Source organism: Equus asinus, chromosome 22 (genome assembly GCF_041296235.1).
Source record: "Equus asinus isolate D_3611 breed Donkey chromosome 22, EquAss-T2T_v2, whole genome shotgun sequence".
Taxonomy (NCBI): Eukaryota; Metazoa; Chordata; class Mammalia; order Perissodactyla; family Equidae; genus Equus; species Equus asinus.
In genome coordinates this window covers 27,826,151-27,853,801 of record NC_091811.1, presented here as the reverse complement: position 1 = coordinate 27,853,801, position 27,651 = coordinate 27,826,151, and the positions used below count along the sequence as shown (strand labels likewise).

At 36.7% G+C, this 27,651-nt stretch overlaps 1 protein-coding gene across 1 annotated transcript in view; it reads left to right on the top strand.

Moving 5' to 3' along the window:
- Nucleotides 1-5,129: 5,129 nt before the first annotated feature.
- Nucleotides 5,130-27,651, top strand: part of SLC15A5 (solute carrier family 15 member 5) — a gene marked incomplete at its 5' end in the record, with an annotated part of 83,608 nt that continues 61,086 nt past the window's right edge. Inside the window, 3 exon segments of the mRNA XM_014834193.2 lie at nucleotides 5,130-5,517; nucleotides 9,773-9,996; nucleotides 21,898-22,066. Of these exon segments, the coding sequence (XP_014689679.2) occupies nucleotides 5,130-5,517; nucleotides 9,773-9,996; nucleotides 21,898-22,066 (781 nt within the window).

Below are 27,651 nucleotides of genomic sequence, written 5' to 3'. Positions count from 1 at the left end.
CGTTATATAAAAGAAAAAGCATCTGTTGTGTAGACTCTGGAGTCAGAACACTTAGATTTAAGTCCCTACTCTCCTACTTACTAATGATTTTGAATAAGTTACTTACATTCTGTGCCTCAGTTTTCAAAAGTACAAAATTTGGTTAATAAAACTAGTATCTGCTTCTGAAGATAAATGAATTAATACTTAGAATAGAGCTTGACCAAAAAAGCACTTACTAGACATTGACAATTATTTTATTATTTTTAATTAGTATTATTATATTTATTTTTACTTTCTACTTATGGCTAGTGATTCCACTTATGGTAATAATTAAAAATTTCCTTGTTAAATAGACCTACTTGATTTTAAAGAGTAAATCATTTTAAATAATACTGTTAAGAAAATAATATAAGATTCGGCCAAAACCAGGACGGTCGGGGGACAAGAGAGCACACAGCCATGGCAAATTGATGAAAATGATGTACAAATGGCTGAGGTTTGAGATAGAAGAAAGCAATATCGGAGGTAGTGGTACAAAGGAGAAACATTAGGAGCTCAAACTAAGATCAGAGTAGAAAAGGTGAAGAAAATGATAGATTTGTGAAATATTTAGAAAGTTGAGTTGACTGTACTCTCCTGCCCCAAAGTCTAGGGTAGAGCCTGGTACATGCTAGGTACTCAATAAGTATTTTCTGGAGAAAGGCAGATATAATAGATAAGGAAGAAATGAAGGAAGAATCTAGGACATCTCACAGTTTTCTAGTTTGAATATTTGAGTAAGTGGTGATGTCATGAACTATAAAGAAAGAATGAAGGGAGTAGAGTCTGGAAAGAAGATAATGAGCTAAGCTTAGGACATGACGAGTTTGAATTTTCAAGGAAAAATCTAGATGGAGATGTTTACCAATTTACCAGGAACTCAGGAGAGATTTCTCAGTTAAACATATAGATGTGGGAGCTATTACTTTGAGCTTTACTCAAAAATACTGCTTTAAATGTAAATCTCATCCAAAAACACCTTCACAGAAACATTCAGAATAATGTTTGACCAAATATCTGGGCACTGCGGCCCAGCCAAGTTGACACATAAAATTAGCTATCACAACATCCATGTGATAACTCATTCCCACCTTACTTACTTCGTACAAATATCCCTTCTATGTAGAGTTCAGTGCAATAGGAAGGTACATGATAGCCATTGCATGGTATAGAAGAAAATCTCCTTAGGAGTTCAGTGGCCTTCATTCTTATTTATCTTCAGGGAAAGGAGAAGAATGGAACATCTTCTATGTTCTTGGGACTGTATGAGCTATTATTTGCTAGAGCTGAAATAATTCTTCACACTGGATGGAAGGATCAAGGAAATAGATACTATCAATTGCCAGAGCCTCTTTATAATGGAGGAGTAAGAGTTAACACAGAGAATGTCTTTTTCCCAAAACAAAAACTGTAGCCCAGGATGTGCCTTTCCATTTCCACTTTACAACTTGAATGATGCAGTAAAAGTTTCACTCCAAGTGATTGATGTACAATTTTTATCAATTAAATAATAGTAGGATCAATCCCAGTGTTATTGACAATGCTTCCAAACCATCTACCATACCTCAAAATCAATGGAATTAAGTGGAACTGATAGGCCTAAAAGAATAAATATCTAGCACCAGCCTAGTAGTGTAGTGGTTAAGTTCGCATTCTGCTTTGGCAGCCTGGGGTTTGCAGGTTCGGATCCCTGGCACAGACCTACACACTGCTCATCAAGCCATGCTGTGGAGGCATCCCACGTACAAAATAGAGGAAGATTGGCACAGATGTTAATGCAGGGCCAATCTTCCTCACAAAAAATAAAAAGGAAGGCTTGCACTTCTGGCACATTCCCAATGCAATCTTTATGGGATCTGATGCATTTACACTCTAGATGCTCACTAAAAATTGCAGACGGCCATTAGTTCATCAAATAAGCCTCTGACAAATTTCCTCTGTTAAATAAGATACGTTTTCCAATACCTACAAGTATGTTCAACACTATTACCCCAAACTTTGACTTATGACTTTTGTCTTTCCAGTGAAGAATTCTAGTGTTAAGTACAGTCTTTGCATTCCAAAAATAAGATGGGCTTTTCAGCTAAAAAAAAAATCCTGATTTTTTTTCAGGAATTGTACTGTATTCCTAAAATTGTATTGTAATTTGACGTTATATGTCAAAATGCCTAAAAAGTTTCCTACACTTTGACCCAGTAATATTGTTTCTGAAAAACTAGCATAAGAATATCATGTGGGGATACGGGAAGCTTTTTGCACAAATATTTATTCCAGCATTGTCTATGAAGGTGATTTTCTTTTAGACATGGGTTCACAGTCAAAAGTTAAAGAAAGACTGGCTTATAACTGATCCATACAAATGTAACTAACCAAAAGCAGAAGAATAGTTAAGTGAATGTGTATCTATTGATACAACCAGGAAAAATTATGTTTGCTTGGAGTTCATCATGGCATATTAAATGCTTATAACACTATCTACAAAAGAGGTAGAAAACATATTTTACAGCACAGTCATGTGCTACATAATGACATTTGGGTTGATGACAGGCCACATATACGACAGTGGTCCCATAAGGTGAGTACCATATATCCTAGGTGTGTAGTAGGCTATACCATCTAGGTTTGTGTAAATACACTCTATGATGTTCACACAATGATGAAATTGCCTCATAATGCATTTCTCAGAATGTATCCCTGTTGTTAAGCAATGCACAACTGTAATTGTATACAATTATACTATTTAAATATTTAAAGCTTGGTAAGAAAACATAGTCATGGGGATAAATACATAAAAAAAAAAAATGCTCCAAAGACTTTCCCTGTTTGTTTTTTTCTCTTATATCTACTTTTAGATATTTTCCAAATTGTAACTAATATACATACATTGCTTCTATAGTGGACAAAAAATATCACTTTATAAAGGCGGGGCATAGAGGGGAGAGGGACAGAGAACAAGTCTGGGATGGGGGGATACAGGGAGAGTTGCATAAAATAAAAGTATGCATAAGCCCCCACTGAAGGGCTCCAGCTTGCTGATAAAGAGGATGCCATTCAATATTCCCTACCAAGTGTTACTCTCAAGTGGAAGTGGTACTTGTCCTGTAAGCTCACTCTGAGCTTGGTATTAAGGAATACCAAAAGAGATGTTTTCCTGTTGCTTCAACTCTATTCAGCAAATGCTGTTACTCTCCCTAACTCAACCACCCAGAAACCATAGGTTTCCACCACCTGTGGTCTGTTCTTGGACAAGGATACTCAGAGGAGCCAAAGAATTCAAACGTGACCATCATCAGGTCCTGGGAATGGGCAGCACAATCTCGCCTGTGAAATAACACTGCAGGAGTCCTTTGTTAGGTGCTGGCTCAATATATCAACCAGTGTCTGGGGAATGACTTTCCTTTGTATCTGGAGCAAACATAGAGTATCACTTACGGTTCTCTGTAAGCCACAGAAACCAAATGTGGCTAACTTAATCAAACCAAAGTGGATTGGAAATTGAGTCCTTTACGGAAGGAAAAGCTAATTGTGCCTCCTGAAGGATAAGAACCAGACAGGCACTGAGTTCTCCATCAGAGCCTCAAGGGCAATCCCTTTTTGGGTATTGACATCTGAATGACTCAGCTTCCACCACGTCCAATCTTTAGTCTTTCGCTTAAGATTAAAATTCCTGGGAAGAAAAAGTAAAAGGACTATCTTTGACCATGTGCTGATCCCCTTGGCCAGAATAAAAGGGATACCCTGATTAACAGCCACACAAGGATCTATGTAACAGATGGAATTATTCCCCAAAAGTAGGATGACCACATGTTGGGGTTTGCCCTAGACAGTCCCAATTTATATCTGTTTTTCAGGAATAACTATAAATATCATCGTTTTCACTCACAAAAGCATCCAAGTTTGGATAATAAATTGCATTATTACTCTATACAAAGGAAAAATAGGGCATTGTTACCCAAGAGGAAGGAAGTGATGCTGAGCAGATGAAAATAGCTACCACCACAGTGAGACTATTAGAAGGGGTCAAAACAAAGTGTTCTGCTCCTAATCTTTCAGGTCAAAAGATAAGTATCAGAGTCAAAAGCTCTTATCAGTCTTTTGCTTCTGATTCCAACATGAAAATAACATTCCTATACTCACTCCCCATGTGTTATTGAATTATTATGACTTTGACCCAATAGTTCCATTCCCTTGTCTTCCTGTGTCCTTGCAGTGAAACCCCTAAAAGTTGAAGTGTTCTCTTTTACTGCTGCTTTTTTAGCTTAATTGGTGCTCTCCTGCTTTCCAAAATAGAATGCTAACATCCTTTCACCCAGCTGGAGGGTCAGGGTGACACCAGACCCAATATTCCCCAAAGCGTGTGTAGGATGGTTGCTGCATCCCTGTTGCTGACTAATAATAAGGAGTCAAATAGCATCTTTTGATTCTGATTTCCTCCGAGAGGCTGTTCTACAAGCGTGGGGTCAACTTAAAGGAAGAGGGTTTTTGTTTAATATTTTCTCCTTTCATTAGTACACTTAAATTACTTTCTTGCAAACTCTGCTTGTTACCTAAATGTACTGGCACTTTTGTTACCTAATTAGCTTTCTTATCAAAATTCCAACCAAAAACAACAAGAAATGTAATAACGATAAGGTATCCTGCCCCCTCAAAACAGATTTCCTTTCACGCTTTATCTCTTGTTACTGTTCTGGCTTCTTTAATTAAAGTATCAGAAATTATTAGACTCAAATTATTTCTTGATCTAGTGCTCAAATTCTCCTGAAAAACTGCTTCTCCTGACTCAGTATTTAAACCTTTATCAGTGTGAGGCAGATGAGTTTCCACACGTATGCAACTGGATTAATGTAAATCAATATAATTTTGGAGAAAGAGCCTAATTTAGCCTCTGAGTAATTAGACAAACATATCAGATTGGGCTACCCTGAGTTACCAGGACTGTTTGAATAATCATGTCTCCTCTCCTGTGCCCTTGGATGATCACAATGAACAGCATTAATGTGCAAAAACCCTTACGAAACTTTAGCATGGAGGTGTGAAATTCAAAGCAAAGTTATTATTTATTTTTCAGTAGAGGGGTGAGGTAAAAATCACCAAGTTCAAATCACTAACATAAGCTGTATTCAAGAGAGGTCGTCAAGTCTGTTACAGATTTTAAAATAACTGATGAGAAAATACCCTTAAATCACAGCTTTAAGAAGGAGAAAACTATAAGACATGTTGGCTGTTTCTCTTCATCAGACTCTGTGAAAAAAATTCAGGTTGGAATCTGTTTGCTTCTGGTGGAGCTGTGTGAGAGGTTCATTTTCTTTGAAGTTGTCTGCAATATGAACCCTTTTTGCGCCATCAAGCTTGGCTATGGCAACTCCCAGGCAGCCATTTTGAACTTGTGTTTTACTGGAATTTCAATACTCACCCCTGTGTTTGCGAGATGGCTTGCTGATGTCTGTCTAGGAAGAAATAAACTGGTATATATTTGTTTATTTCTACATTTTCCACGTGAGTATCCTCTTCTGACTGTATTGTTTTGCAACCTAATTGGATAGATTTTTGTTGGAAGTTTTAGTTCATGTTATTCCTAACTTGCTCTTAGCATAAAATGTGATAAATGAAGTGAGAATGTTGTTTCAATTTATTTCATTCTCTGTATTATTTGAGAGATGCTAGTAAATGTTCGTGCGTGTGTTTGTGAGGAAGCTTTAATACCTATATCATTGCATTGATTATATTTCATAATAATTACCTCTTTATGTGTCTGTCTTCTGTACTCCTTAGAAAACTCTCCTTTTCCCCCTTCCTACTCCAAGTCTAAATTTGTGACAAATTCTATGTGAAACATGAAGTTCATTTGCTTCACAACTAAGATGAAATGTGCTAAAAAGGTTTTTAAAGTTCATGTGGAATAATCGAGGAATGTTCTCATCAAAAGGTGGTCTTTTAATTAGTCAAATAGTAATTAAGATTGCATATGAAGACATGATTTCTATATTATGAACTATAGTTATTCTAAAAAAAATGAATTAATTCAAATCCTACAGTGTGCTTCTTTATATAGAAAAATAAATATATTCACAAAAGCTTGGGAGTGAATTGATTGCTACAAATGTTGGGGAAATATCAAGATTGTTTGATATTTGATGAACAATCTAGAATTTTAGGCTGAGAAGTTCAAGTTGTTCTCTAGACAACAAGGAGGCACTGAAGATACAAAGAAAACATTTGGGAAGTGTTTTTCTTCAGTAAACAGGATGGGCAACCACAATGAGAGGTTAAATAGACAGAGACCAGAACTCTCAGGATGATGGTCTAGACAACGGAGATGTGTCAATCCAGGAGACAACATGGGAAAAAACAAAAAAACTCGGAAACTAAATAAAGGCACAAATATGATAGAGGAACAAAAATTAACTCCGAGTTTCTGAGCTGAGGAACTCAGGAAGGTGGTGTGCTGTTCACTAATACTGAGAAGTACAGCATAGATGCAGGTTTAGGGGATGGGGGAAAAGATGAATGAGGAAGGGATGGATATCAGGTAGTCAACATATCACACAATTTCAGGCATGTGATGACTTGCCATTCACAGGATCGATTAGAGGGTGATTCAAACTTATAAACCTCTTCCCTGCTTTAGTTCCAAAAATTAGAATAATTTGAAATAAAACTTAAGTCACTGCATGGTAATGAATATTCTTTATCCAGTCCTATGTGCCGGGCATTGTTCCAGGATTTCGGAAGGTAACAGAGAAGAAAGCAGTCTCTTCTCTGCTGAAGTTGACTTTCTGGTGCAGGGAGAGAGAAAAGAAACAATAGATATGCCATATGTTAACGAGTGTTATGATGAAAAATAAAGCTGGTCAAGGGGATGAGATGCACTGGACAGTGACAAGGTTGCTCTTCTGTAGGGGGGATTGTTTTCTGATAAGTAGGCATTTAAGCAAGGGCTTGAATGATCTGCCATTCTTACCTTGGTAACAGGCCATATCAGTAGGGGTTGGTAACGTGGTAATTCCTATCAGTCTAAATTCCTGTGTAAGTCATCAGACTCGGACTAAAGGTCCACCTTTGGAATTTGGCAAATAAAGACCTCAGTCAGTTCCCGGTCTATTCATCTTCTTACTAAAAGTTATTTTCTTGTGTCCCCTACTCAAGGCTGCCATCAAATTCCAGCTGATGAATAAATATCAGAGGTTCTATCAAAAATATATTTTCTGTCTGAATTGCTACAACCTTAGCTCAAAAACGCAGATTTCTTTTTCTTGACCGTTACCATGGCCTACTGACTGGACCATCAGTTATCAGTGACTCCAGTCCATACACCTGTCTATCAATAACATTGACTTCAGGAAAAAACAAACCTATATATTGACTTTATTATCTAAAACATAGAATCCAGCTTAGGACATACAAACCTTGACAATCTGTCCCAAATTTACCTCTCCAGACTTCGGTCTCAATAGATGAACTCAACCATGCTGAACTTCTCCTTGCCTGCTTTCCTCCTTCTTTGATCTTACAAGTCCTCTTTTCTAGGCCTGAAATTGTCACCTTCCTTTATCTTTCCACTCTGTATCCAAAAAGTGAAAACTTCTGCCCTTCCTTCCAGACCCATATAGCGTTTGTTGCTTGCTTCTCTGTGCTCAGCCACACTCTGATCATCCCTCTATGACTGCATTTATTCCACTACAATGTAGTTGTCTACCTGCATGTCTGCCTTCTCTGATGGACTCATTAGCTTCTGGAGAAAAGAGCCAGTGGACCCCACTACTCTTGACACATCTTGGTGCTTTATACAGAGCTACACGTACAGGTATGCTCATTATGTGGAGCACAATACCACGGATCAAAGAGAAAACTTTTTATCATAAATGTCATTGATTTGTATTCTTACTACATCAATTTGACAGCTGATAGAAATAAAGTTTTGATCTAATGACATCAGTATATTATGACATTTTCTTAAAAGATAGAAACAAAGTGCCTTTTTAACGGACACAAAGGTACCACTAAAAGTGCTTTGTCTCTAAATAAATGGTTGCTGCAAGAAGCAGTTTCTCTGTCCATCCTCTTTGGATAAGCCAGGCCTCATGTCACGCTTCCAGAGACAAAGACTGAGTGACAGAGAGAGAGCAGTTAGTTCCACATCTGGCTAACCTTGATAGGAAACATTTCAAACTCAATCATTTAAAGGGCCTACACTCATGGTAAACCAACCTGTTATCAAATAACTATTGTGTGCATATATTTTTCACATTGTGAAACCCACTGTAAGGGAGACAGAAACATTAGGCCAAACTTTTGTCTTGAAGGAGCTTATAGTCTGATTTAGAAAACTAACCACATAAAGCAACCATATAAAAAATTTATACAAAACAATATGAATGCCACATGAAGAAAATGGAAGACACTACTAACATGGAGAGGCTATTTTTCACTAATCAAACCGACAAAAAAAAAATTAATGATTTGACCACTTGACAACAGGAATTCCAAGAAGAAGGAGATTACATCTGGGTTATTCTATAATATTAGGCAAGTCACTTAACCTCATTGAACCTTGGCCTCTTTCTTTAAAAAAAGATGCTTCATCATGGGTTGACATGAGTTTTATTCATGTTTATGTTGCTGGTTTTACCGTTAAATGGAGCATGTAGCTGGAATATTAACACTTTGAGTTTTCATGCTTTCCTGAATTTCTCTTTGCAACCCTTAAACCTTAGTCCCTGATTGATTGCATTAAATCCATTATGAGAATATTACTTAAAGTTGTATTATAATTGCAACCTCCACTAATTATTCAGTACTGTAGCAGCAAAGTTTTATTTGTAAGAATTCAGTTATTTTTATACTTATATCCACTATAAATTTGATGTTCTAGTCAGTAAAATGATGCAATAAAATAAATATTTTCAAAAAAAAGAAAATCTATACCCTGACATCACAAAGTTTTTCCAAGATGAAACAATATGGTATGCAAAATGTTTTGCAGAACATAAACAGCTTAGCAAAAGTATGGAATTGAATTATAATTTCTATTAGACAAGAAAAATCTTCCAGTATGGTCTCTGCAAGATGAAAGTGAGAAGAATACTCAACCCTCTGTTATCACTTTCTGTCCTCCCCTCTTTTCCACTTGTACTGCGTCACTCAACCTCACATCCTTCTCCTCAGCCTTCTCACCTCTGTGTGGGACAAAGAAAGTTCCACCGAGCTGCATGAGAAGTGAGAGAAATAAGAAGGGCATTAAAAGGAGAAAGAGAAGTAGAAAAGGAGAAGAGAGTCTATGTTCTCCTCTAACTACGATGATGTTCTCCTTAAAACGCTTTATTTAACAGGCTTCTAAGGTGTCTGAGATCATGGAGCTTTCTATCACTCTCTTGATTAAGAACAAATAACCCTTGTTAGCAGTGGTTTTCTCTGGGGGTGGGATTACAGGAATTTTTAGCTTCTTACATGATGTATTTTTGCATAGCACTAATTTTGTTAAAATGAACATGATTTGTGTATACATTCTGAGAGTAAAGATAGTTCAAGCTTGGGGGGTGACTAGGACTCTGGATTAGTTAAAGTACATATTGGAGGAAATTTTCACGTTTAGAAAAATCATGCTATCTCCTGAATTGCAATGATTAACAAATATTTTAATAAGACAATCATATAATGATGCTACTTACAGAGAGAAAACCTTATTTACGATGTGATTTTGTGATTCAGTTGGTCTGTGCCATATTTATTCTCACTTTTTCTCTATTTACAGGCACTGCTTTGCTATCTGTGGTTGCTTTCCCCTTGGAAGATTTCTATGTGGGTATTTACCATACGATTAACAACATACCAAAAAACGAGTGGAACAGGCTGTTTTATGTACCACTGTTAGCCATCTGCCTCACCACAGGAGGAATAAGAGGCATCATTTGTCCACTGGATGCTTACAGCCTTCAGGAGTATGGATCACAGAAATGAATGTCTTTTTTTAATTGGTAAGTAACACTGGTTAGGAGAGAAAACAAGGTTTATGACATTCCTCTCCCTTTTGGGATTTCTCATTGTTTGCTCTCCAGTCCCATTTTGATGGTAGTAGTTCAGTCTTTGTCATTGGTTGGGCTGGGTAATTGACAATGTGATGGTACCTGCGGCAATGATTCAGTCAGAAATCGTCGGAGCATATGAGTCAGATACAGACCAACACAGTTTACCAGAACCTTCTAGAAACTCATTGAGAAGTTTGACCTCTAAGTAAACAAGTCTGAAGTGGTTTGTCATATTGAATAGAACGTGGCTTTGGAGATGAAGAGGGCTGAATGGAATTCTCACCTCTACTTAGCACAAGATGCCTGACCTTGGTCAAGCTGTTTATTCTCTATAAGCTTCAGTTTAATCATTTCTAAAGGGTTTATAATAATACCTCTTCTTGGGTTTTATTAGAGGTAATAATGTGGAGATCACTGGCAGAGAATCTGGTACATAATAGGTGATCAATACCTGCTAGCTGTTGTTATTACTTATTACATCATAATTGACTAATTTGGCAGGGGTTAGAAATTCACAGGCCAGTGCAGAGAGAAGATGAAAAGAATGGAAGAAATGTTTTGCCCTTTGTTAAAACATCAACCAGCACCTCTGTTTTGCATTCACTTCACCCCAACACCTAAAAGAGTTTGTATTCCATAAAAATCACCTTTGAGAATCTTTGTCTCTCTCAGTGAGTTCTTGTGCAGTTTTATGTGTTTTTAAGGAACCAATTTTTATTATCAACTACAAATTCAAGAGAAAAATTGAAATTTTGTTCTTAAAGTAGAGAATTTTAGCATTTAATAGAGAATTTTGTTTTTGTTATTGGTACTCATTAGTGGATGTCAAATAGATCTGACATACGTTGTCTTCTGTTTCCTCTTTTCTGTGAAATGGGTTGCCAACATTTTTCTAAAGTACTGTCTTTCCATCAATGTTAGTAACAGATAAAAGCAATGCACAGACAGCATCAGACAAAATGTTGAAGAAAATTCATATTAAAAGCATTAATTGAAAAAATTTTAGAATAAATGTTATCTAGGTATATGTAGCTATCCAGGGCAGGGTGTTTGTTCATTTCTTTCTTTCTTTTTTTCTTACTTTCTTTCTCTCTCTCTCTTCCTTCTTTTCTTCCTCCCTTCCTTCCTTTCTTTCTGTCTCCCTCTCTCTCTCTCTCTGTCTCTCTTTCTTCCTTCCTTACTTCCTTTACTTTCTTTTCTCCTTTATTCCTCTCTCTCTCTCTTTCTTCAATTATATTAATATTACAAAAGACTCAAGCCTATTTTGGATTAAGTCCAACGTCAGAGAATAATGCAGTTTTACCAAAGGTGGAAGGGACTTTTTACTTCCTTATAACAAATTCTGCCTCCTTGACCTGCCCAAAGGAGAAAGAAAAATCCTTCTTTTTTATTCTATTCGGAGGTTTTAATCCTTAATTAGCAACATCATTTTGATTAAATAAGACTCTGGAGGATTAAGACTGGAGAGCAATCAGTTGCTCTGAAAGATAGCTCTGGAGAATTTATTGTACTGTGGTCTTAGTCATTCAGAGTTGTGTTTAATCAAAGTGACATTTCTCAGTGTTGATTACAAAGGAGACATTATATGAATGAAATATTTCTTTTGGGAAACGGAGAGGACTCCCAGTGGGTTTGTGCTTTAGGACTTTGGGAAGGGGGTTGGGTAATGGGGTGAAAATGAATTTCTGCAGCTGTGAGGAGCCAGGCTAAATGTAGGATGAACACGTTTTGATTTGGTTACTTATTATTTCCTAACGTCATTAAAATCTCTGATAAAAAAATCATGCACTATTTTTAAAAGCTAAAATGAAAGCACCTAGAAATCTGTATAAAGAATCAGAGTATTATTCTTTAATGTGATAAAGGACTATTTAGATGGCAAGTCCTTGAAGGCTGAACCTGGCTGTTTCCATTTTTTGTGGGTTTTTTAAGTTTAAAAACAAAACTACAGGAAAACTTTTATGAACAAGCGCTTGTTGCAACTTGTAGAAATGAATGCTAACTCTATTCCTGTACATACTGCAGGGGTTGGCTGCAAGATGGACAGACATCCTGCTGGGCAGCCAGATAGCTGGTAGATCCTGGCTCTATCACTTAGGAGTTTTATGATCTTCAGCATGTTCCTTAACCGCTCAGAGCCCCAGGACCCTCAGCCAGCTTGCACGGCTGTTGTATAGCTTATATATAAAGAATTCCAGCACATTATAGCTTTTCAAACCATGTTCGCTACTGCTATTATTAAATGACAAATGTCATCAGCTAAAATCATTGTCCTAATTCTGGGAAAGAGGGAACCCATTTAGGAGGAGGTCATCTTTAAAATGGGCAGCCGTTAACTTATAATCTATGTCTCCAAGTCAAAAATGCCTCTAGAAATTATAAGCCTGGTTAATATAACGAATTGCAGTCATGTCTTTAAAAAACAACATACTACTTGAATCTATAACCACTTGAAAGCTGCCTCCAGTTCTATTTTCAGCACAGATGTCAGATGTTCATAGTTACAGGACCTTTAATGAGATGTGTCATTGCATCTATACCACCTAAAGCTTCCCAATGATCCTGTTAAGTAGTATAGACTGGAAGTCTCAGGCATTGAAAGCACTGCTTCCGAGTAGAGCTGCCAAATGTAGGTGAGAAAATCACTCCTAGCCAACATTGCCATCTGGTACTGGATCTTCCTCAACTATGTACCTCATTGAAAGAATAAAGCTAAACTCCCTAAAATCAAGAGGCATAGTAATCTGCCAACATCTTTATGTAATTATCCAGATCAGAACCTGGCTCTTTCAGCATTTTCCAAAATCTGAGGTGTACAATTAAGAGTCACCACACTGGAGATCATCTAGGCAAATACACCTGTGCAGAATCTTTTCTGGAAGCAAAAAGAAAGGTGGATAATTAAGTCTTTTCATAAGCATAATTTAAAATTCTACCACAATTAACCTCAAATCTTGCTTTCACATTTCTCTACTTCCTTTACCTGATAATTTGCGTCCCATCTGCATATCATAGTCTGTTGCTAACCAGTTACCAGAGTGAATTATGCATGATTTAAAGGACCAAATAGGATATAGCTAAAGTTTTTGAAAAATTCTAGAGACTGACTTATTGCATCCCAGAAATTTTGAATATCCGGTACTCAAACTGACCCTACGTAGTATCTGTTTTATATGAAAAAGTTTTGATTTTAATACTTACTTACTCGTATTTAGCATCTTGTAACTTAGGGAAACACTAGAGGTAAAAACTTATTATCCCACAGCATTTTTCCAGAAGCTGTTTTAACATTCACTTCAGCGTTGTATGAAAGCAGTGATTCTCATCCTAGATGTACATGAAAGCCGTCAGAGGCCTCTTCAAAAATACTGGTGCCTGGGCCCTGCCTTCAGAGGTTCCGAGTATATCAGTTTGAGGTGGGTCCCAGAGATCAAGATTTTTTTAAAAGCTGCCTAAGTATTCAGGTTTGAGAACCACTGCTCTCAGACAGTGTTGCCTAATTTTAAGAATCACATGAGGGCTTTGTTTAAAAATGTTTCCTAGGCCCCATCCTCAACCTCCTAGATGAGAATTTCTTGGGAGCATAACTGATGAAACAATTCCAGAGACATAAGAGCATTCCAAAGTGATCTAGAAAGAGCTTTTAAAAGAAATGGAACTAAACACTGTTTGAGTGCACCCCCTGGGTGCCAGCCTGCTTTGGAAACTTTTCATGATTCATAGCAATTTCTTACCCATTTAGAAATCTGCCTGAATGAAAAATTCTACCTAATCCTTGAGAAGAGAAACAAAATATGAATCTATGTTATTCAGCAATAGCGAAATCATAATTTATAAGGTGCATTTCAGCCAACGAAAGCAAAGCAGCTCATGGGATAATCTTATTAATACACATTAATACTCAAAATATCCTCTGAGTTGCATACTGAGGAATAGCCTGTAAATAACTTTAAAAAAATCACTAGACCTTCCAAAATTCTATTTGCGTGGGCTGTAGCGAAGTTCAACAAATGCTACCCGCTCACTCTAATAACAGCAGGCACCTCCTTCTTCACCTTTGCTAAAATTGTAAGCCTTCAGGAAATACACTCAGAATTCCTCTCCAAAATAGAACTATGGATACCAAAGAATATTGAGGAAAAAAAGAAGAAAGACAAATTTCTTACTGCTTCTGTCGCCTCCTGCTTTTCCTTAAGCCCTGTTTGGTTGCTTTTAAACTTGGCAGGTGTGTGAGTAAGGACTTATTTTCATCAGTAAACACACACTGGTTCAAAGATCTTATACTCAGGAAATGAGAAAATGACATAAACACTATTAAAATTGGGATGTTGACAAAAGAAAGGGAAAAAAGAGACAGGGAATGACAGCAAGTTAAAAGAGTGAGAGAGCGCCAGCCCTGATAGCCTAGTGCCATGCTGTGGTGGTGGCTCACATAGAAGAACTAGAAGGACTTACAACTGGGATATACAACCATGCACTGGGGCTTTGTGGAGGAAAAACAAAAATAAAGAGGAAGATTGGCAACAGATGTTAGCTTAAGGTGAAACTTTACCAGCAAAAAAAAAACAAAAAACAAACAAAAAGAGCAAGAGGGAGAGAAAGTCAAGCATGCCCCAAATTTCTTAATTAAAAATATAACTATTATCTTAATCTTGCTGTCTATTCACCAAAACCAATGATCTACCTTTATTAAACTGCCTTTCATTTAACAGCGTTGTTGAAAAAAAATTATAGATAAAAAATAAGAACTGTAAGGGCCAGCCCCATGGCCGAGTGGTTAAAGTTGCATGCACCCCACTTCAGTGGCTTGGGTTCACAGGTTCGCATCCCAGGAGCAGACCTACTCCATGAGTCAGCCATGCTGTGGAGGTATCCCACATACAAAGTAGAGGAAGACCGGTGCAGATGTTAGCTCAGGGCTAATCTTCTTCAAGCAAATAAAAGAGGAGGATTGGCAAGGGATGTTAGCTGAGGGCGAATTTTCCTCACATACACAAAAAGTGAGGACTGTAAGATTTCCCTTTGCTCCTTCTTTCTCCAAATTCATGACAGCCAGAGTGTTCTTTGAAGAACTTTGATGGGCCAATGGTTATGCTAAAAGAAGCAAGAGTTCACAACAGCCATCCACCATGAAATCAGAGCCCAAGTGTTTCCCTGACTCTTCTAAGTCGTCCAATTTTATCCCATTGAAGAGCCGCAAATCCCCAATGAATTATCTCAATATTTTTAAATACAGAATAAAACATTCTCTTTGAACTCTTCAAATTGTTCACTACTGCTATGAAGACCTGCAAGTACCTCCCCTCACTGACACCTTTTCAAGCTAGGAAAGATCATTTTAAACTGTTTCTCTAAAATCACTTAAAATAAGTCTGAAGCACGTCAAAATTGGTCAGTCTAAGAAATGACAAAATATTTGAGAGACTTTAAAAATTACTACAAGATAAATTAAGGTGAATGTTTAAAGTAAATAATCTCAAAAGGATTGCTGAGTTTTGCAGCAACAAGTTTTGTTTCCTTATTTGCATTCAACACCATAGAATCATAAAGACAGAAAAAATTACCACTTATTTGCAGTTCCTAGTCTGTATTTAAAAGTAGACTAAAGAAACTTATTTTTACTGCTGCTTTCAATTTTCCTTAATCACTGGTATTTGTTTTGCTTTAGTGCTTTGCTCTCTGACTTTCTGGGTGAGAGGTGCTTTATATATTCAATTTGCTAGTGAGCTATGAGATGAAAGGAGTCTTAATGGTGAGTTTGAAGACTGTGGATTTTTATTTCTTTTATTTTTTTACAGTTGGTACATATACAATTTCACCTTTAATTATCTTTGGCTAGTCCTGTCCATGGATCAACAAAGACATGTATAAAACATGCCTGTACTAGGTCATTCTTTCAGAAAATTACACAATCAAATAGGTTGGGTGGCATTCGTTAAAACGCATTTAGTACTTTATGTGAAATCTCTTTCCGTACATAGATACTCAGCACCATAATTCTTTGGTTTCTAACTACCTTTCACAAGATTTAAGTCTTGGAATAATTGTAATTTTCCTTGACCCTCTTTAGAGTAATTCAGTTTACATCACCATATTGTGTACTAAAGAGTCACACAGCGTCCTCCTGGATTTTCTCAGCAATACTTAGCATTAAAATAAAGGGTTTCCTTGGGGCCAGCCTGGTGGCATAGTGGTTAAGTTCACGCACTCTGCTTCAGCAGCCTGGGGCTCTTGGGTTCTGATCTCAGGTGCGGACCTACACATGACTTGTCAAGCCATGCTGTGGCAGCATTCCGCATACAAAACAGAGGAAGACTGGCATAGATGTTAGCTCAGTTACAATCTCCTTCAAGCAAAAAGAGGAAGATTCGTAACAGATGTGAGCCCAGGACCAATCTTCCTCACCAAAAAAAAGAGGAGGTTTCCTAAAGATTGAAAGAATTATAACATTGCTTTCATCTCTGGTTTCTCTCAGTTGCTCAGCCACAATTCAAGTGTGCAGCTTGCAACAGCATGAAAGGATGACCTGAGGCTGAGCCTAGGGACTCCATCCAGTAGTTCTAGAATATTCTAACTCTGTAGCACATCTACATTGTGACAAGTTTCTATTAGTGGATTACAGTAAATCAATTTCCTCAGCATGGCCATCTTTGATATTTGATTACTTTCCTAGGTGAATTAGTGAAAGTTTGTTTATGTTGTTTGTTCGGTTGATTTTTTACAAGATGCCATGTTATCTATCAAGTGGTTATTTCCTATTTGTTGTGGACCTAGAGCTGTGCTAGATCCCATGGAGACAAAGAAGTGAACATAAAGAATAAAGTGTTGCTGTCAGGGATTTGACAATCTATACGAGAGAAGACAAAACCCACAGTAGTGAAATAATTGGAGAACAAATATTTACTTTAGAGGTTCAGAGAAGAAAGCGAGTAGAATATTCAAGAAAGTATTGAAGAAGAGAGATTTGATATGGGACTTCAAAAGTGAGACAGGGCACACCCAGGAACACGAGAAGTTACAGGAGTGAAAATGAGTAAGCGTGTTTACTGGAGAGTGAGGGGACAAACCTCAATGGACACAGCTCCTTTCCAAATGTGTATCACGTATCTGTCCATCTCTGTCCCTTTCCTTTGCAACCACCTTGGTCCAGTCCACTCTTAGCTCTCATCCAGACTATTAAAATAGCTGTAATTGGTCTCTTTACCAGGGCCCATCTACAATTCATAAAGATGACACAATAATCTTTCTTTCCATTTAAAATCAGATCATTTCAGGCCCCTGCTCAATTCTCTTCAAATGTATTCCCAATGCACTAGGAATAAAACCCAGATTCCTTACTATGGGCTTCAGGGTTCTAAGGGATCTGGACCACACTTAACTGCCGGATCTTCTCTTCTAAAGCTCTTTTCCTTTCTCACTATGCTCCAACTTCACTGTTCTTTTTCTTCCTGAAATTGAGAGTGGAGAAAAATTCAGAACAGCAACAACATTTGCTTGGCACTGTGCAGCTAGTCTGTGTTCTTCATTCAGTCTTTGAAAAGACTCTGTCCAGCAGGTATGATCCTTATTTTTAAAATAAAGACTTGGAATTCCAGAGAGCCTAAGATCACAGATCATGTGACTATCAGAGCTATGACTCAAACTCATCTCTTCTGACCACCATTCTGAAAGGAAAACACAGTATTTATAATTAATGATATGTAAAATGTGGTGAGAGGCATGACTGAAAGGTAATTTTAAATGTTAAAGGCTGGATTAATGAGGAAATGGTGATGTCATAAAATCAATAACTGGAAAGAAATATAAAAAGGACACCTAGCCCAGTTAGCCTCTCCTTAGAGGCTGCACCAGAACAGGTGGCTTTTACTGCTGGCTCTGCAGCAACACAGCTGAGTCACTTCCGTTCTCCAGCGCTCAGATTTCCTCTCTGAAAAAGAGGGAGAAAATTTTCATTACCTTCATTTAGGTAAAGATTTCCCAAATACGACACTACGAGCATGATCTGTCAAAGAAAAAAAAAATAATTGGACTTCAAAATTAAGAATTTCTGCCCTTCAAAAGGTACTATTAAGAGAATGAGCCACACACTGGAGAAAATATTTGCAAATCACATATTTAATAAAGAACTTGTATCCACAATATATAAAGAATTCTTAAAACTCAATAATAAAAAAACAAACAACTCAATGTTTAAAAAATGGCCAAAATATTTGAAGAGAAACTGCACCGAAGAAGATATACAGATGGCCATCAAGCACATGAAAAGATGCTCAATATGATTCGTCATCATGGAAATGCGAAATAAAACCACAATGGGATACCATCTATCAAAATGGCTAAAATTAAAGACTGACCATACCAAGCGTTGCCCAAGCTTTGGAGGTATTAGAACTCTCACACACAGGTGGTGGTAATGTAAAATGTTACAACCACTTGAAAACCATTTGAAAATTTCTTAAAATGTTAAATATACATCCACCATATCACCCTGCCATTCCACTCCTAAGTTTTTACTAAAGAGAAATGAAAGTCTATAGCTATACAAACACTTACACATGAATGTTGATAACAACACTATTTGTAATAGCCATAAGCTGGAAAATGTCCATCAACAGATAAATGGATAAATAAGATAAGTTGTAATATATATATATATATATAATGAAATATTACTTGTGAATAAAAAGGAATGAACTACTGATAAACATGACAACACGGATGACTCTCAAAATAATTATGCTAATTGAAAGAAGCCAGGTAAAATGAGTGCATACTTGATAATTCTATTTAATTGCAAACTAACCAATAGTGACAGAAAAGATCAGTGGTTGCCTGGAGATGAAGAAATGGCAAGAAGAAGCAGTAGGGAGGGATTATCAAGGGACATAGGGAAACTTTTGGGAATGACGGATATGTTCACTGTCTTGAATGTGGTGATCATTTCATGGGTAGATACATAGTCAAAACTTATCAAATTGTACACTTTAAACATATGCAGTTTATTATATGTCAGTTATATCTCAATAAAGCTGTTTAAAAAAGAGAAAAAAGCAACAGTAATGACAGTATGGTATTGGCACAAGGAGAGATTAGCAGAAAGAATTGAGAATCAGGAAAAAATAACACGTTTACATGGCCAATTGATTTTCCAAAAAGCTGCTAAAAACATTCAATGGAGAAAAGATCATGTTGTCAATAAATTGTGCTGGAGTAGCTGTATATCATATAGAAAAAGATTACCCGTAACATCCTACTGAAAAATTAATTCAAAGTGGATCATTGACCTTACAAAAGATCTAAAACTATAAAACCAGTAAAAAAAAAAAAAGAGAGAGAAAAACTTGTGACCTGCATTTAGAAAGTATTCTTTACACAGGACATAAAAAGCATGAACCAACAAAAAAATTGATGAGTCAAAATTTATTAAAATTAAAAACTTTTGCTTATCAGGTGATTTTATTAAGAAAGTAAAAAGGCAAGCCACAGATTGGGAGAGAACATTTGTAGTACATATATCTGACAAAAGACATGCATGGAGAACATATAAAGAACTTTTACAAATCAACAACAAGAAGACAAATTACCCAACTGAAGGAACAGAGAGAATTTCCGGGATAGGCCAAGAGAGCAGCCCCATTCATTCCAGATCCTCCTTTTTATATCTTAAAAACCCTGACATAACACAGCAAACTTAGGAAGGTTCTGAAAGGTGGAAGAAAGAAGAGAGACTCTACCTAGAGATCTTGGAACTTGAGAGAGGACAGCAATGAGTTTTCCTTTTGCCAACAGTCAGGGCAATGGAGAAATCTATAACCTGGCAGCAGCGAGAGGTATGGTGGGGGCAAGGGTTGGGGGAGAGCTGGAGAAGCTCCCAGAAAAGTCTGCTCCCCTTAGGCAAAGTACTAGAAAAATAGTAGCCTAACATAAGAGACAATCTGTTTGACAATAGTTGCCCTACTTCAGACAAACACTCTAGAAAGACTGCATTCCCTCCGCCCCTCTGGCCCTATTGTTTCAGCAAGAAACAGGAATCTAATATTTTACACACACACGCACACACACACACATACACACACTTGAGCAGAGGCAGGCAGGGACACTCTGATTCCCCAGCCTGAGTGGTGGTGTTCGGGCCAAGCAAAGAGAGGTCTTCCATCCCCTGCCCACCAGAAACAGGCAGTGCTCCCATCCGCCCTCCTGGGTCCTGTCAGCTGGGCACAGCAGGGAACCGAGACTCCATTTCCAACAGCAAGTGGAATGAGGTGGGGTAAAGAGGCTGCTCCTCAATTAATTAACAATGTAATTCCTCCCTCTCCCTCCCCTCACTTTGCAGTACTCTTCTGAGCAACAGAGGAAATAATCCTGGGTAAAATTCAGCTCTCCACCTGTTCCGTTACTGTACTCACACAGGCAAACAAGTCTGGAGAAAAATGCCAAAATTGTGCTATGTTCACATTAAATTCATGACCAACCTCAAGTAGCCCGTTACCATCGCCTAGCAAGTTTACGGTTTCCACTCCTTCCCTATCGTCTTCCTCTGTGACTATTTCTGATCTTTTCCTTTCTTCTCAAGCCTTCAATATCCCCTTCCCATAGCCAGTCTTACCTGTTGACTCTGCTTCTTCTTTCATGTAGAGGAAAGTAGAGAAGAAGAAGGGAGAAAGCCAAAAAGGAAGGAGAGAGGGAAAGAAGGGAGGTAGGAAGAAAGGAAGGAAGGAAGGAGGGAAGGAAGGGAGGAAGGAAGGATCAATTAGAAGATGTACAGGAAATACCGTAGGATGACCCTGAATGGGTCACACTCTTGATAGACCCATCCCCCTGAGTGTGGAAAACAACCTGTGACCAGATTCTAGACAACAGAACATGGCAATGATGACAGGATATCATCCCCTGATTCTGTTATGTTGTATGGTAAAGGTGAAGGGATTTGCAATGCAATTAAGGTCTCGAATCAGCTTTTGAGTTAATCAAAGAGGAGATTATCCGGGTATCCTGGGTGGGCCTGATCTAATCAGCTAAGCCCTTTAAATTTTTGTGATAATTTGTGTTCTAAAACTTAGATCTATTAGTGTTTGCACAACTGAAACATTTACCAAAATTCATAAAGCTATATATTTAAATGAGTAAATTTTATCATATTTAATTTTACCTCAATAATTGTTTTAAGTTAATGTTAAGACACCTCCTCCCCCCTGCAATGGGATTCTAACAGCAGGATTTATACCCAATGAAGGGTTGAGAGGGAGAAGTGATTTCCTCAGAACTTGCAAAACAGACCATTGGGATGGGTACTTATTTGTAATACTAATCTTTACAGGAGACGCTAAAAGTTTTATGCAAATGACACTCATTTCTTTGGTTTAATGCATGGTCTGGGTATAACCTGAGTGTTCCTGAGTTTTCCCATACTTTGAAAAGTGGAATAAATAGGAAGACCCAACTCCTTAACCACGTTACCTTTTCCAGGTTCAGTAGGTGTATTCAGCTATGCAGTATGGCTTCTTTAGCGCCACAACACAGAGTTGAGCAGTTGCTGTAGAGACCTTAGGGCCTGCAAAGCCTAAAATATTTACTATTAAGTGCTTTACAGAAAAAAATTTGTCAACTGCTGCTTTAGATAAAAGAGAATATACTATACGTCTATTCTAAAGAGGAATGAAACAAAGATAATGAAACTGATAAGACGTAGGTGATGTGGATACACTTATTAAGAACTCTAAGAAACAATATTTACAAAGTCTAACATGCCACTATTTTATAGCTTACATTTATGTAAAAGCATTCTAATTAGCAGCTGTTATTGGAAGTATCTCAATGATACTTTTATTTTCATCTGTCTGTGTACCCCAATTTTTATTGGATCGTGAACCTAAATACAACTGCTATCTTTCCGGGAATATCTTACATCCGGCACTCAGGGGCCTGGGCTCTGGTTTTACTTATTCCTTTTACGTCTACGCTTTTGGCTCTGATAACTTTTCATATGATGCACTATAACCTGATCTATCAGCCAGAAAAATGTAAGTAAATCACACTTTGCATTAAATTTTTTGGCTTTTATGGTTTTCTTGACACATCTCTTTTCTATTCGGTTCCCTATAACTTCACTTTCAACTCACAGAATTTGTAGATTCTGCCAGTTATTACACTTAAGAGTAACAATGTCTGCAAGAATCTCAAGAATCCTTATCTTCTTTTATTTTTCCCTTGTTAAAAAAGTTTTAATAATGGAATATTTTAAACATAAAAGTAGAAAAAAATCATATATGAACTCCATCTATCTAGCCTTCAGCTTCAACAATTATCAACCCATCTCCATTCACTTTTGCCCCATCTCACCTGGTAATTTTGAAGCAAAAACTAAATATAACATTTCGTTTATGTGTGTGTGTAATAATGACACTGTGATTATGTCTTTTTTAAAGTATTTAACATATATAACACACACACATATGGAAGGAGCGAATACCATCAAATATCTGGTCACTATTAAAATCTCTCTGTTTCCAATTTTTAAATTTATTTTGTTGTGTTTTATAGTTCAAATCAAGTCCAAACAAGGCCCACATATTGCAGTTGGCATGTATGTCCCTTAAACCATATATATGGCCCCTCTTCATCTCTGTCTCTCTCTTTTCATTTTTTTTTAAGAAATCTGAACATTTCATAGAGCATTTCCCATCATCTGGATCTTGCTGATTACATCCACTTGGTTTCATCCCACAGGTTTTCTCCCTCTGTATTTCCTGTAAATTGTCTGATAGATGCTCTATCATATTCAGATTTTTTATTGAGGGGGGCAAAACTCCTTCATAGATGGCAGTATGTACTTCAGTCAAGAGGCATAGTATCTGACTATCTCTGTTTTCGCCATGTCAACATCCATTGATGACTTTTGCCTACTACTCTTTTGGGGGTTGCAAGGTAGTGATAGTCTACACTTCTTTTATTAGCTGAAGAAATAGAAATCTCTCTTCATCAACCATTTAATTACACAGAGGCACAGTTTATGTAAGAAGAAGAAGATAAATGTCTAATTCTTTCCCTCTATTTTTAGATTTTCAAAATAATGAATTGAGCTTCAATATCTTCTAAAGATGATCTTTAGCTGTTTTTTTAAACTATTACTGTTAATTCGTGGACTTAAATTTTTCAATGTGTTTCAATCTACTACAATTATTGATGCTCAAATTTTTCCATATTTGGACAGTGGGGTCGTCTTCATGCTGGTGCCTGAGTCCTCCAGACAAGCCTCTGTTATCCCCGATTGCTTCCCTGCTTTCTGGTATACCAAGATATTCTCTGGTCGTGATTTCCTCCCCTAAACTTTGCATCATCTCTTTCTCCAAAGAATTGTGTTTCCTTTTCGTGTATAACGGTATTTATAAACTACAGTCTTCTCAATGGGGATGCTTACATCCCCATTGTAGCTTGCAGCTTACAGCTTACAGCTACTTAGTCTATCACAGTTTCCAGGTCTTTTCAGTGCACAAAGCTGGAAATTTTTTTCTTTCTAAGACAATGTACATTATGGAGGATAGTAATACCCTAACCAAAGCCAGTGCTACAGATTTTTACTAAACCTTACCAAACTCAAATCTTTTTCGACGTCTTCCCATGACAAAAATCCCAGTTCTCAATGACAGCAATATATTTGCATATTTGCTTTATCCTAATATGGCTATTGAAAACACTTTCAAGATTCTTCTTGCAGTTTTTTTCATGTTATAATCCCTGGGAATGTACACTAAAATTATTGTTTTAAAGTCACCTGGTATAGTCCTCTCTGTCTGGTTATCCCACTAACTTAACTTTAAACACAATTAAGCACATTTGTTCCATTTTCCTTTATGCTTTGAGGTATTTTTAAAATTTAAGTTTTTTAAATTGTGTATATAGTTTCATGTTTCTAAAAATCCATGTACAAAACAAGTTCGACTTATATTCATGTATCCTTTCATTCCTTTAGGTGTCCATTTACATATTTTTAAAGAATTCTTCTTCTATTATTTTAATAGAGGAAAATATTAAAATTTTACATATGTGTGCTTGTGTTTCTATGTATATGTATGTATTTTTGCCCCTTCTTATATAAGCAGTAGCATATTATCCATACTTTTCTCATGTGCTTTTTTCATTTAATATAACCTACGGATTGCTTCCATTGTATATACAAATATTCCCCATTCCTTTTTATAGCTGCATAGTATTCCATTGTGTGGTGAACTATTGTCTCTTTCACCAGTCTTATATTGATGGACATTTGAGTTTTTTCTTTACTTTTGTAGGTTCTAATGAATATCTTGGTGCATACTTCTCTTTGCATTTTTTTCCCAGCATATCTTTAGGATAGATTCCTACAAGTAGGATTGCTAAGTCAGAAAGTAAATCCATAGATAATTTTGCTATATATTGCCAAATTCTCTTCTGTAGTGGTTGTACCATATTGTGTTTTCACCAAAAATGTATGAGAACGCCTGTTTCCCCATAGTCCCTCCAACAGAGTATGTTATCAAGCTTTTGGATTTTTGCCAATTTGAGGATGGGAAATGGCATCTCAGTGAGGTTTTAATTAACATTTCTCTAATTATGAGAAAGTTGAACATCTTTTCATTGCTATAGAGCAATTTGTACTTTTTTTAAGTGAACTACTTGTTCATCTATCTAGTCCATTTTTTCTATAGGGCCTTGGATTTTTTTCTTTCAGTTTTTAGAAGATTTTTATATATTAGGGATATTACTTTTTGTCTATGATAGAAGTTGCAAATATTTCCCGTTTGTCACATATTTTTAACTTTGCTTCTTGAGTTATTTTGCAAGCATAAGACTTCCTAAGTTTTTGTTTTTTGTCTTTTGGGGAGGTTTATGTTTATAAGTCAAATTTATGAATCTCCTCTCTTACTGCTCATAAATTTTGAATCATGTCGGAAAAGTTTTCTTCACTCCCGGATTGTAAAGGAGTTCACTCATATTATCTTTGGGTACTCATATTATTTCGTTTCTTTTTTTTTACCTTTGCATCTCTGGCCCATTTGGAAATTGTATTAGAATAGGTTTTAAGAGTGAACTCAACTTTATCTTTTTTTTTGTATGACTATTAAGTTATCTAAACTCACTTATTAAAAAGTCTATATTTTCCCCACTAATTGGAGTTGTCATCTTCATTGTATACTGCCACTTGAATTTCTGGAGTTTCTATTCTGTTCCTTTGCTCAATCCATTCATCTGTCTTATTTAACTCTGAACTTAATTTCTAACATATTTTGCTTTTAGTAGTACTTTGACTACTGCCACTGTTTCTACTACTTATCTATACAACTACCACTAACAGCAGTGCAATCACTTGTATTTTTAAAAATTGAGCACATTCGCTAATGTTACTTTTGGTGTTACTTTGGTCATTTTGACCACACACCTGTGAGGTAGGTCAGAGGGGCATTGTATATCCTTTTACAGGCCAGACTCCATATGCTTTACCTCTGCTCCTGTAACACCCTGAGATATCTTTACCGTTTCATCTCCCACAGTATGTTGAAATGATCCCTTTATGAAAACGATTAGAAATTCCTGTGTCTTATAAATACTTGGAATGTGGCAAATGCTCGATCAGTGTTTGTTATTGTTAAACTGACTGCTGAAACGGAGACATAATTTAATTAAATGAGTTGCCCAAGACTTCACAGAAAATGGTGGAAGTAGAACCAGAAACGAGGTCTTATTTTTCTCAGTCTAGAGCTCATTTTATTACACCATCTACTCAGTCAGTGAAGCAGGGAAAATATCACCCCCAGAAGCCTCTGCACCTGTTCTCAGAGCTCTGTGGTCTGTGGATCACTGCTCAGCAGCACATGCGCTCCTGGTAGTCTGTGGAATGGGTTCAATGTGCAAAAATGCGTCTGAGACATTGTCTCTGTCAGACTCAAATAGCAGGAAAGAGGAAAATGTAAAGTATAAACGTTTATTGAAAGACCACTTTGGCACTTTCTGGAGTGTGTAATTATCAAATAATTCTGCGTGTTTGTAATATATATACATACATATGTACATACATAATTTTTAGATTCCAATTTTCTAAATAGCTGTGCAGCAGCCATCCATTCACTTCCCAATCTCCTATTTGAAAATATACTCAGCTGAATAAAGAAATACAATTCTTCAAATAACAGATCTTTATAATCAACTCTGTTTACTGCCAGCCTATTGTAGTTCATGTGTTACATATTTTAACATGTGATAAGGTAACCTTTCTGTGGACATTTACAAGAAAACATTTTATCAGCTGCAAGTAAAATTATAATAGAAAATGTTCACCAGTGGTGTACTTTACACAATACTCTACAAAATGAATATTCTGGAGTTGTTTTTTGTTTTGTTTTCTATTTCCAAGTTATAAGATCACCCAACTATGATGAAGTAAACTCTGTCTTCCTTCTAGCAAAGTATATAATCCTTATTTTGGCTTCTTTCTTTCTGATGACTAAATTGGAAATTCCTCAAAGCTGTAATTCAAAGCCATAGGTGACCTTAAAGAAATGATTTTTCATATGCTACCTTTTATTTTAAGGTAACTTTTCAAATGTGGACCATGCATTCCATTATGTTTAGCTGTCAAGCACAGCCTTCATTTGCATTTCTTCCCACCGCTATAATTTTGAGAACTGGCAGGTGACCAAAGAAGAAAAAATGTGCATCTACCATCTAGAGTGCAATGTAGGCTTTTTTTATTATAATTAAGTAGCATAGATATTCATGATTAGATCAAGGTCAGAGGAGCAGAACATCAGAGCCAAGGACTTAAAGGTACAAAGAATAGAAAAATTGCTTTCTAATATTTTTTTTTAAATAGTAATAGCTACAATCTTTAAGTTTTGCAATAAAACATTTAAAATAGCTCATCTGTTTTATTTTAAAATGTGCACGCCTGGTGTGTTTGCCGTGCACATTTAAAGTGGAGCTTGAAGTCTCAGTTGCATTTTCATTCCAGTTTTTTTTCAACCTCTCATTTCTGCTCCTGGTGCAGAAAAGCAATTTGAGAATTATAATGACAATGGATTTTTTTTTAAGCCTGAGTCTACATGACACCCAAAATTATTTGTACAGAAGGCATAAGTTTTCTATTAAGTCTAATGGATTAATCCAAGGAGGTGGTGTGATATTTAGATGCAGATGTTTTCAATAGGATATCCCTCCTAACATTCAGTGAGAACTCTGTGGTTTGATGGAACAACACCTCCTCCCCTTAGGTACACACCTTATTATACAGTTCCTTTTCTTGCCCTCTCTAACTAGCTTATTGGCTCCCTCTCAGTCCAGCTAGTCAATTTAGTTTTGTTACTGCCCTCCCTTCTTTCCCTCTGACTTAGGACCCATCTAGCACCTCGCCCACTCTTTCTCAGTCTCCTAAGCTAACTTTTCTCCTCTGATACTCTCCTAACTGACAGGGAGCCCTAGGATTTCTTCAAGGGACCTCATCTCTTCTCTTCCCATCCTCTTTCCTTAAGTAATCTCTAGTTTCATGCCTTTTAATGCCAATGACACAAGAAACACTCAATTTCATATTGACTTCTCTCTTCACCTTGAAACTCATATATGTGACTTCCTGTTT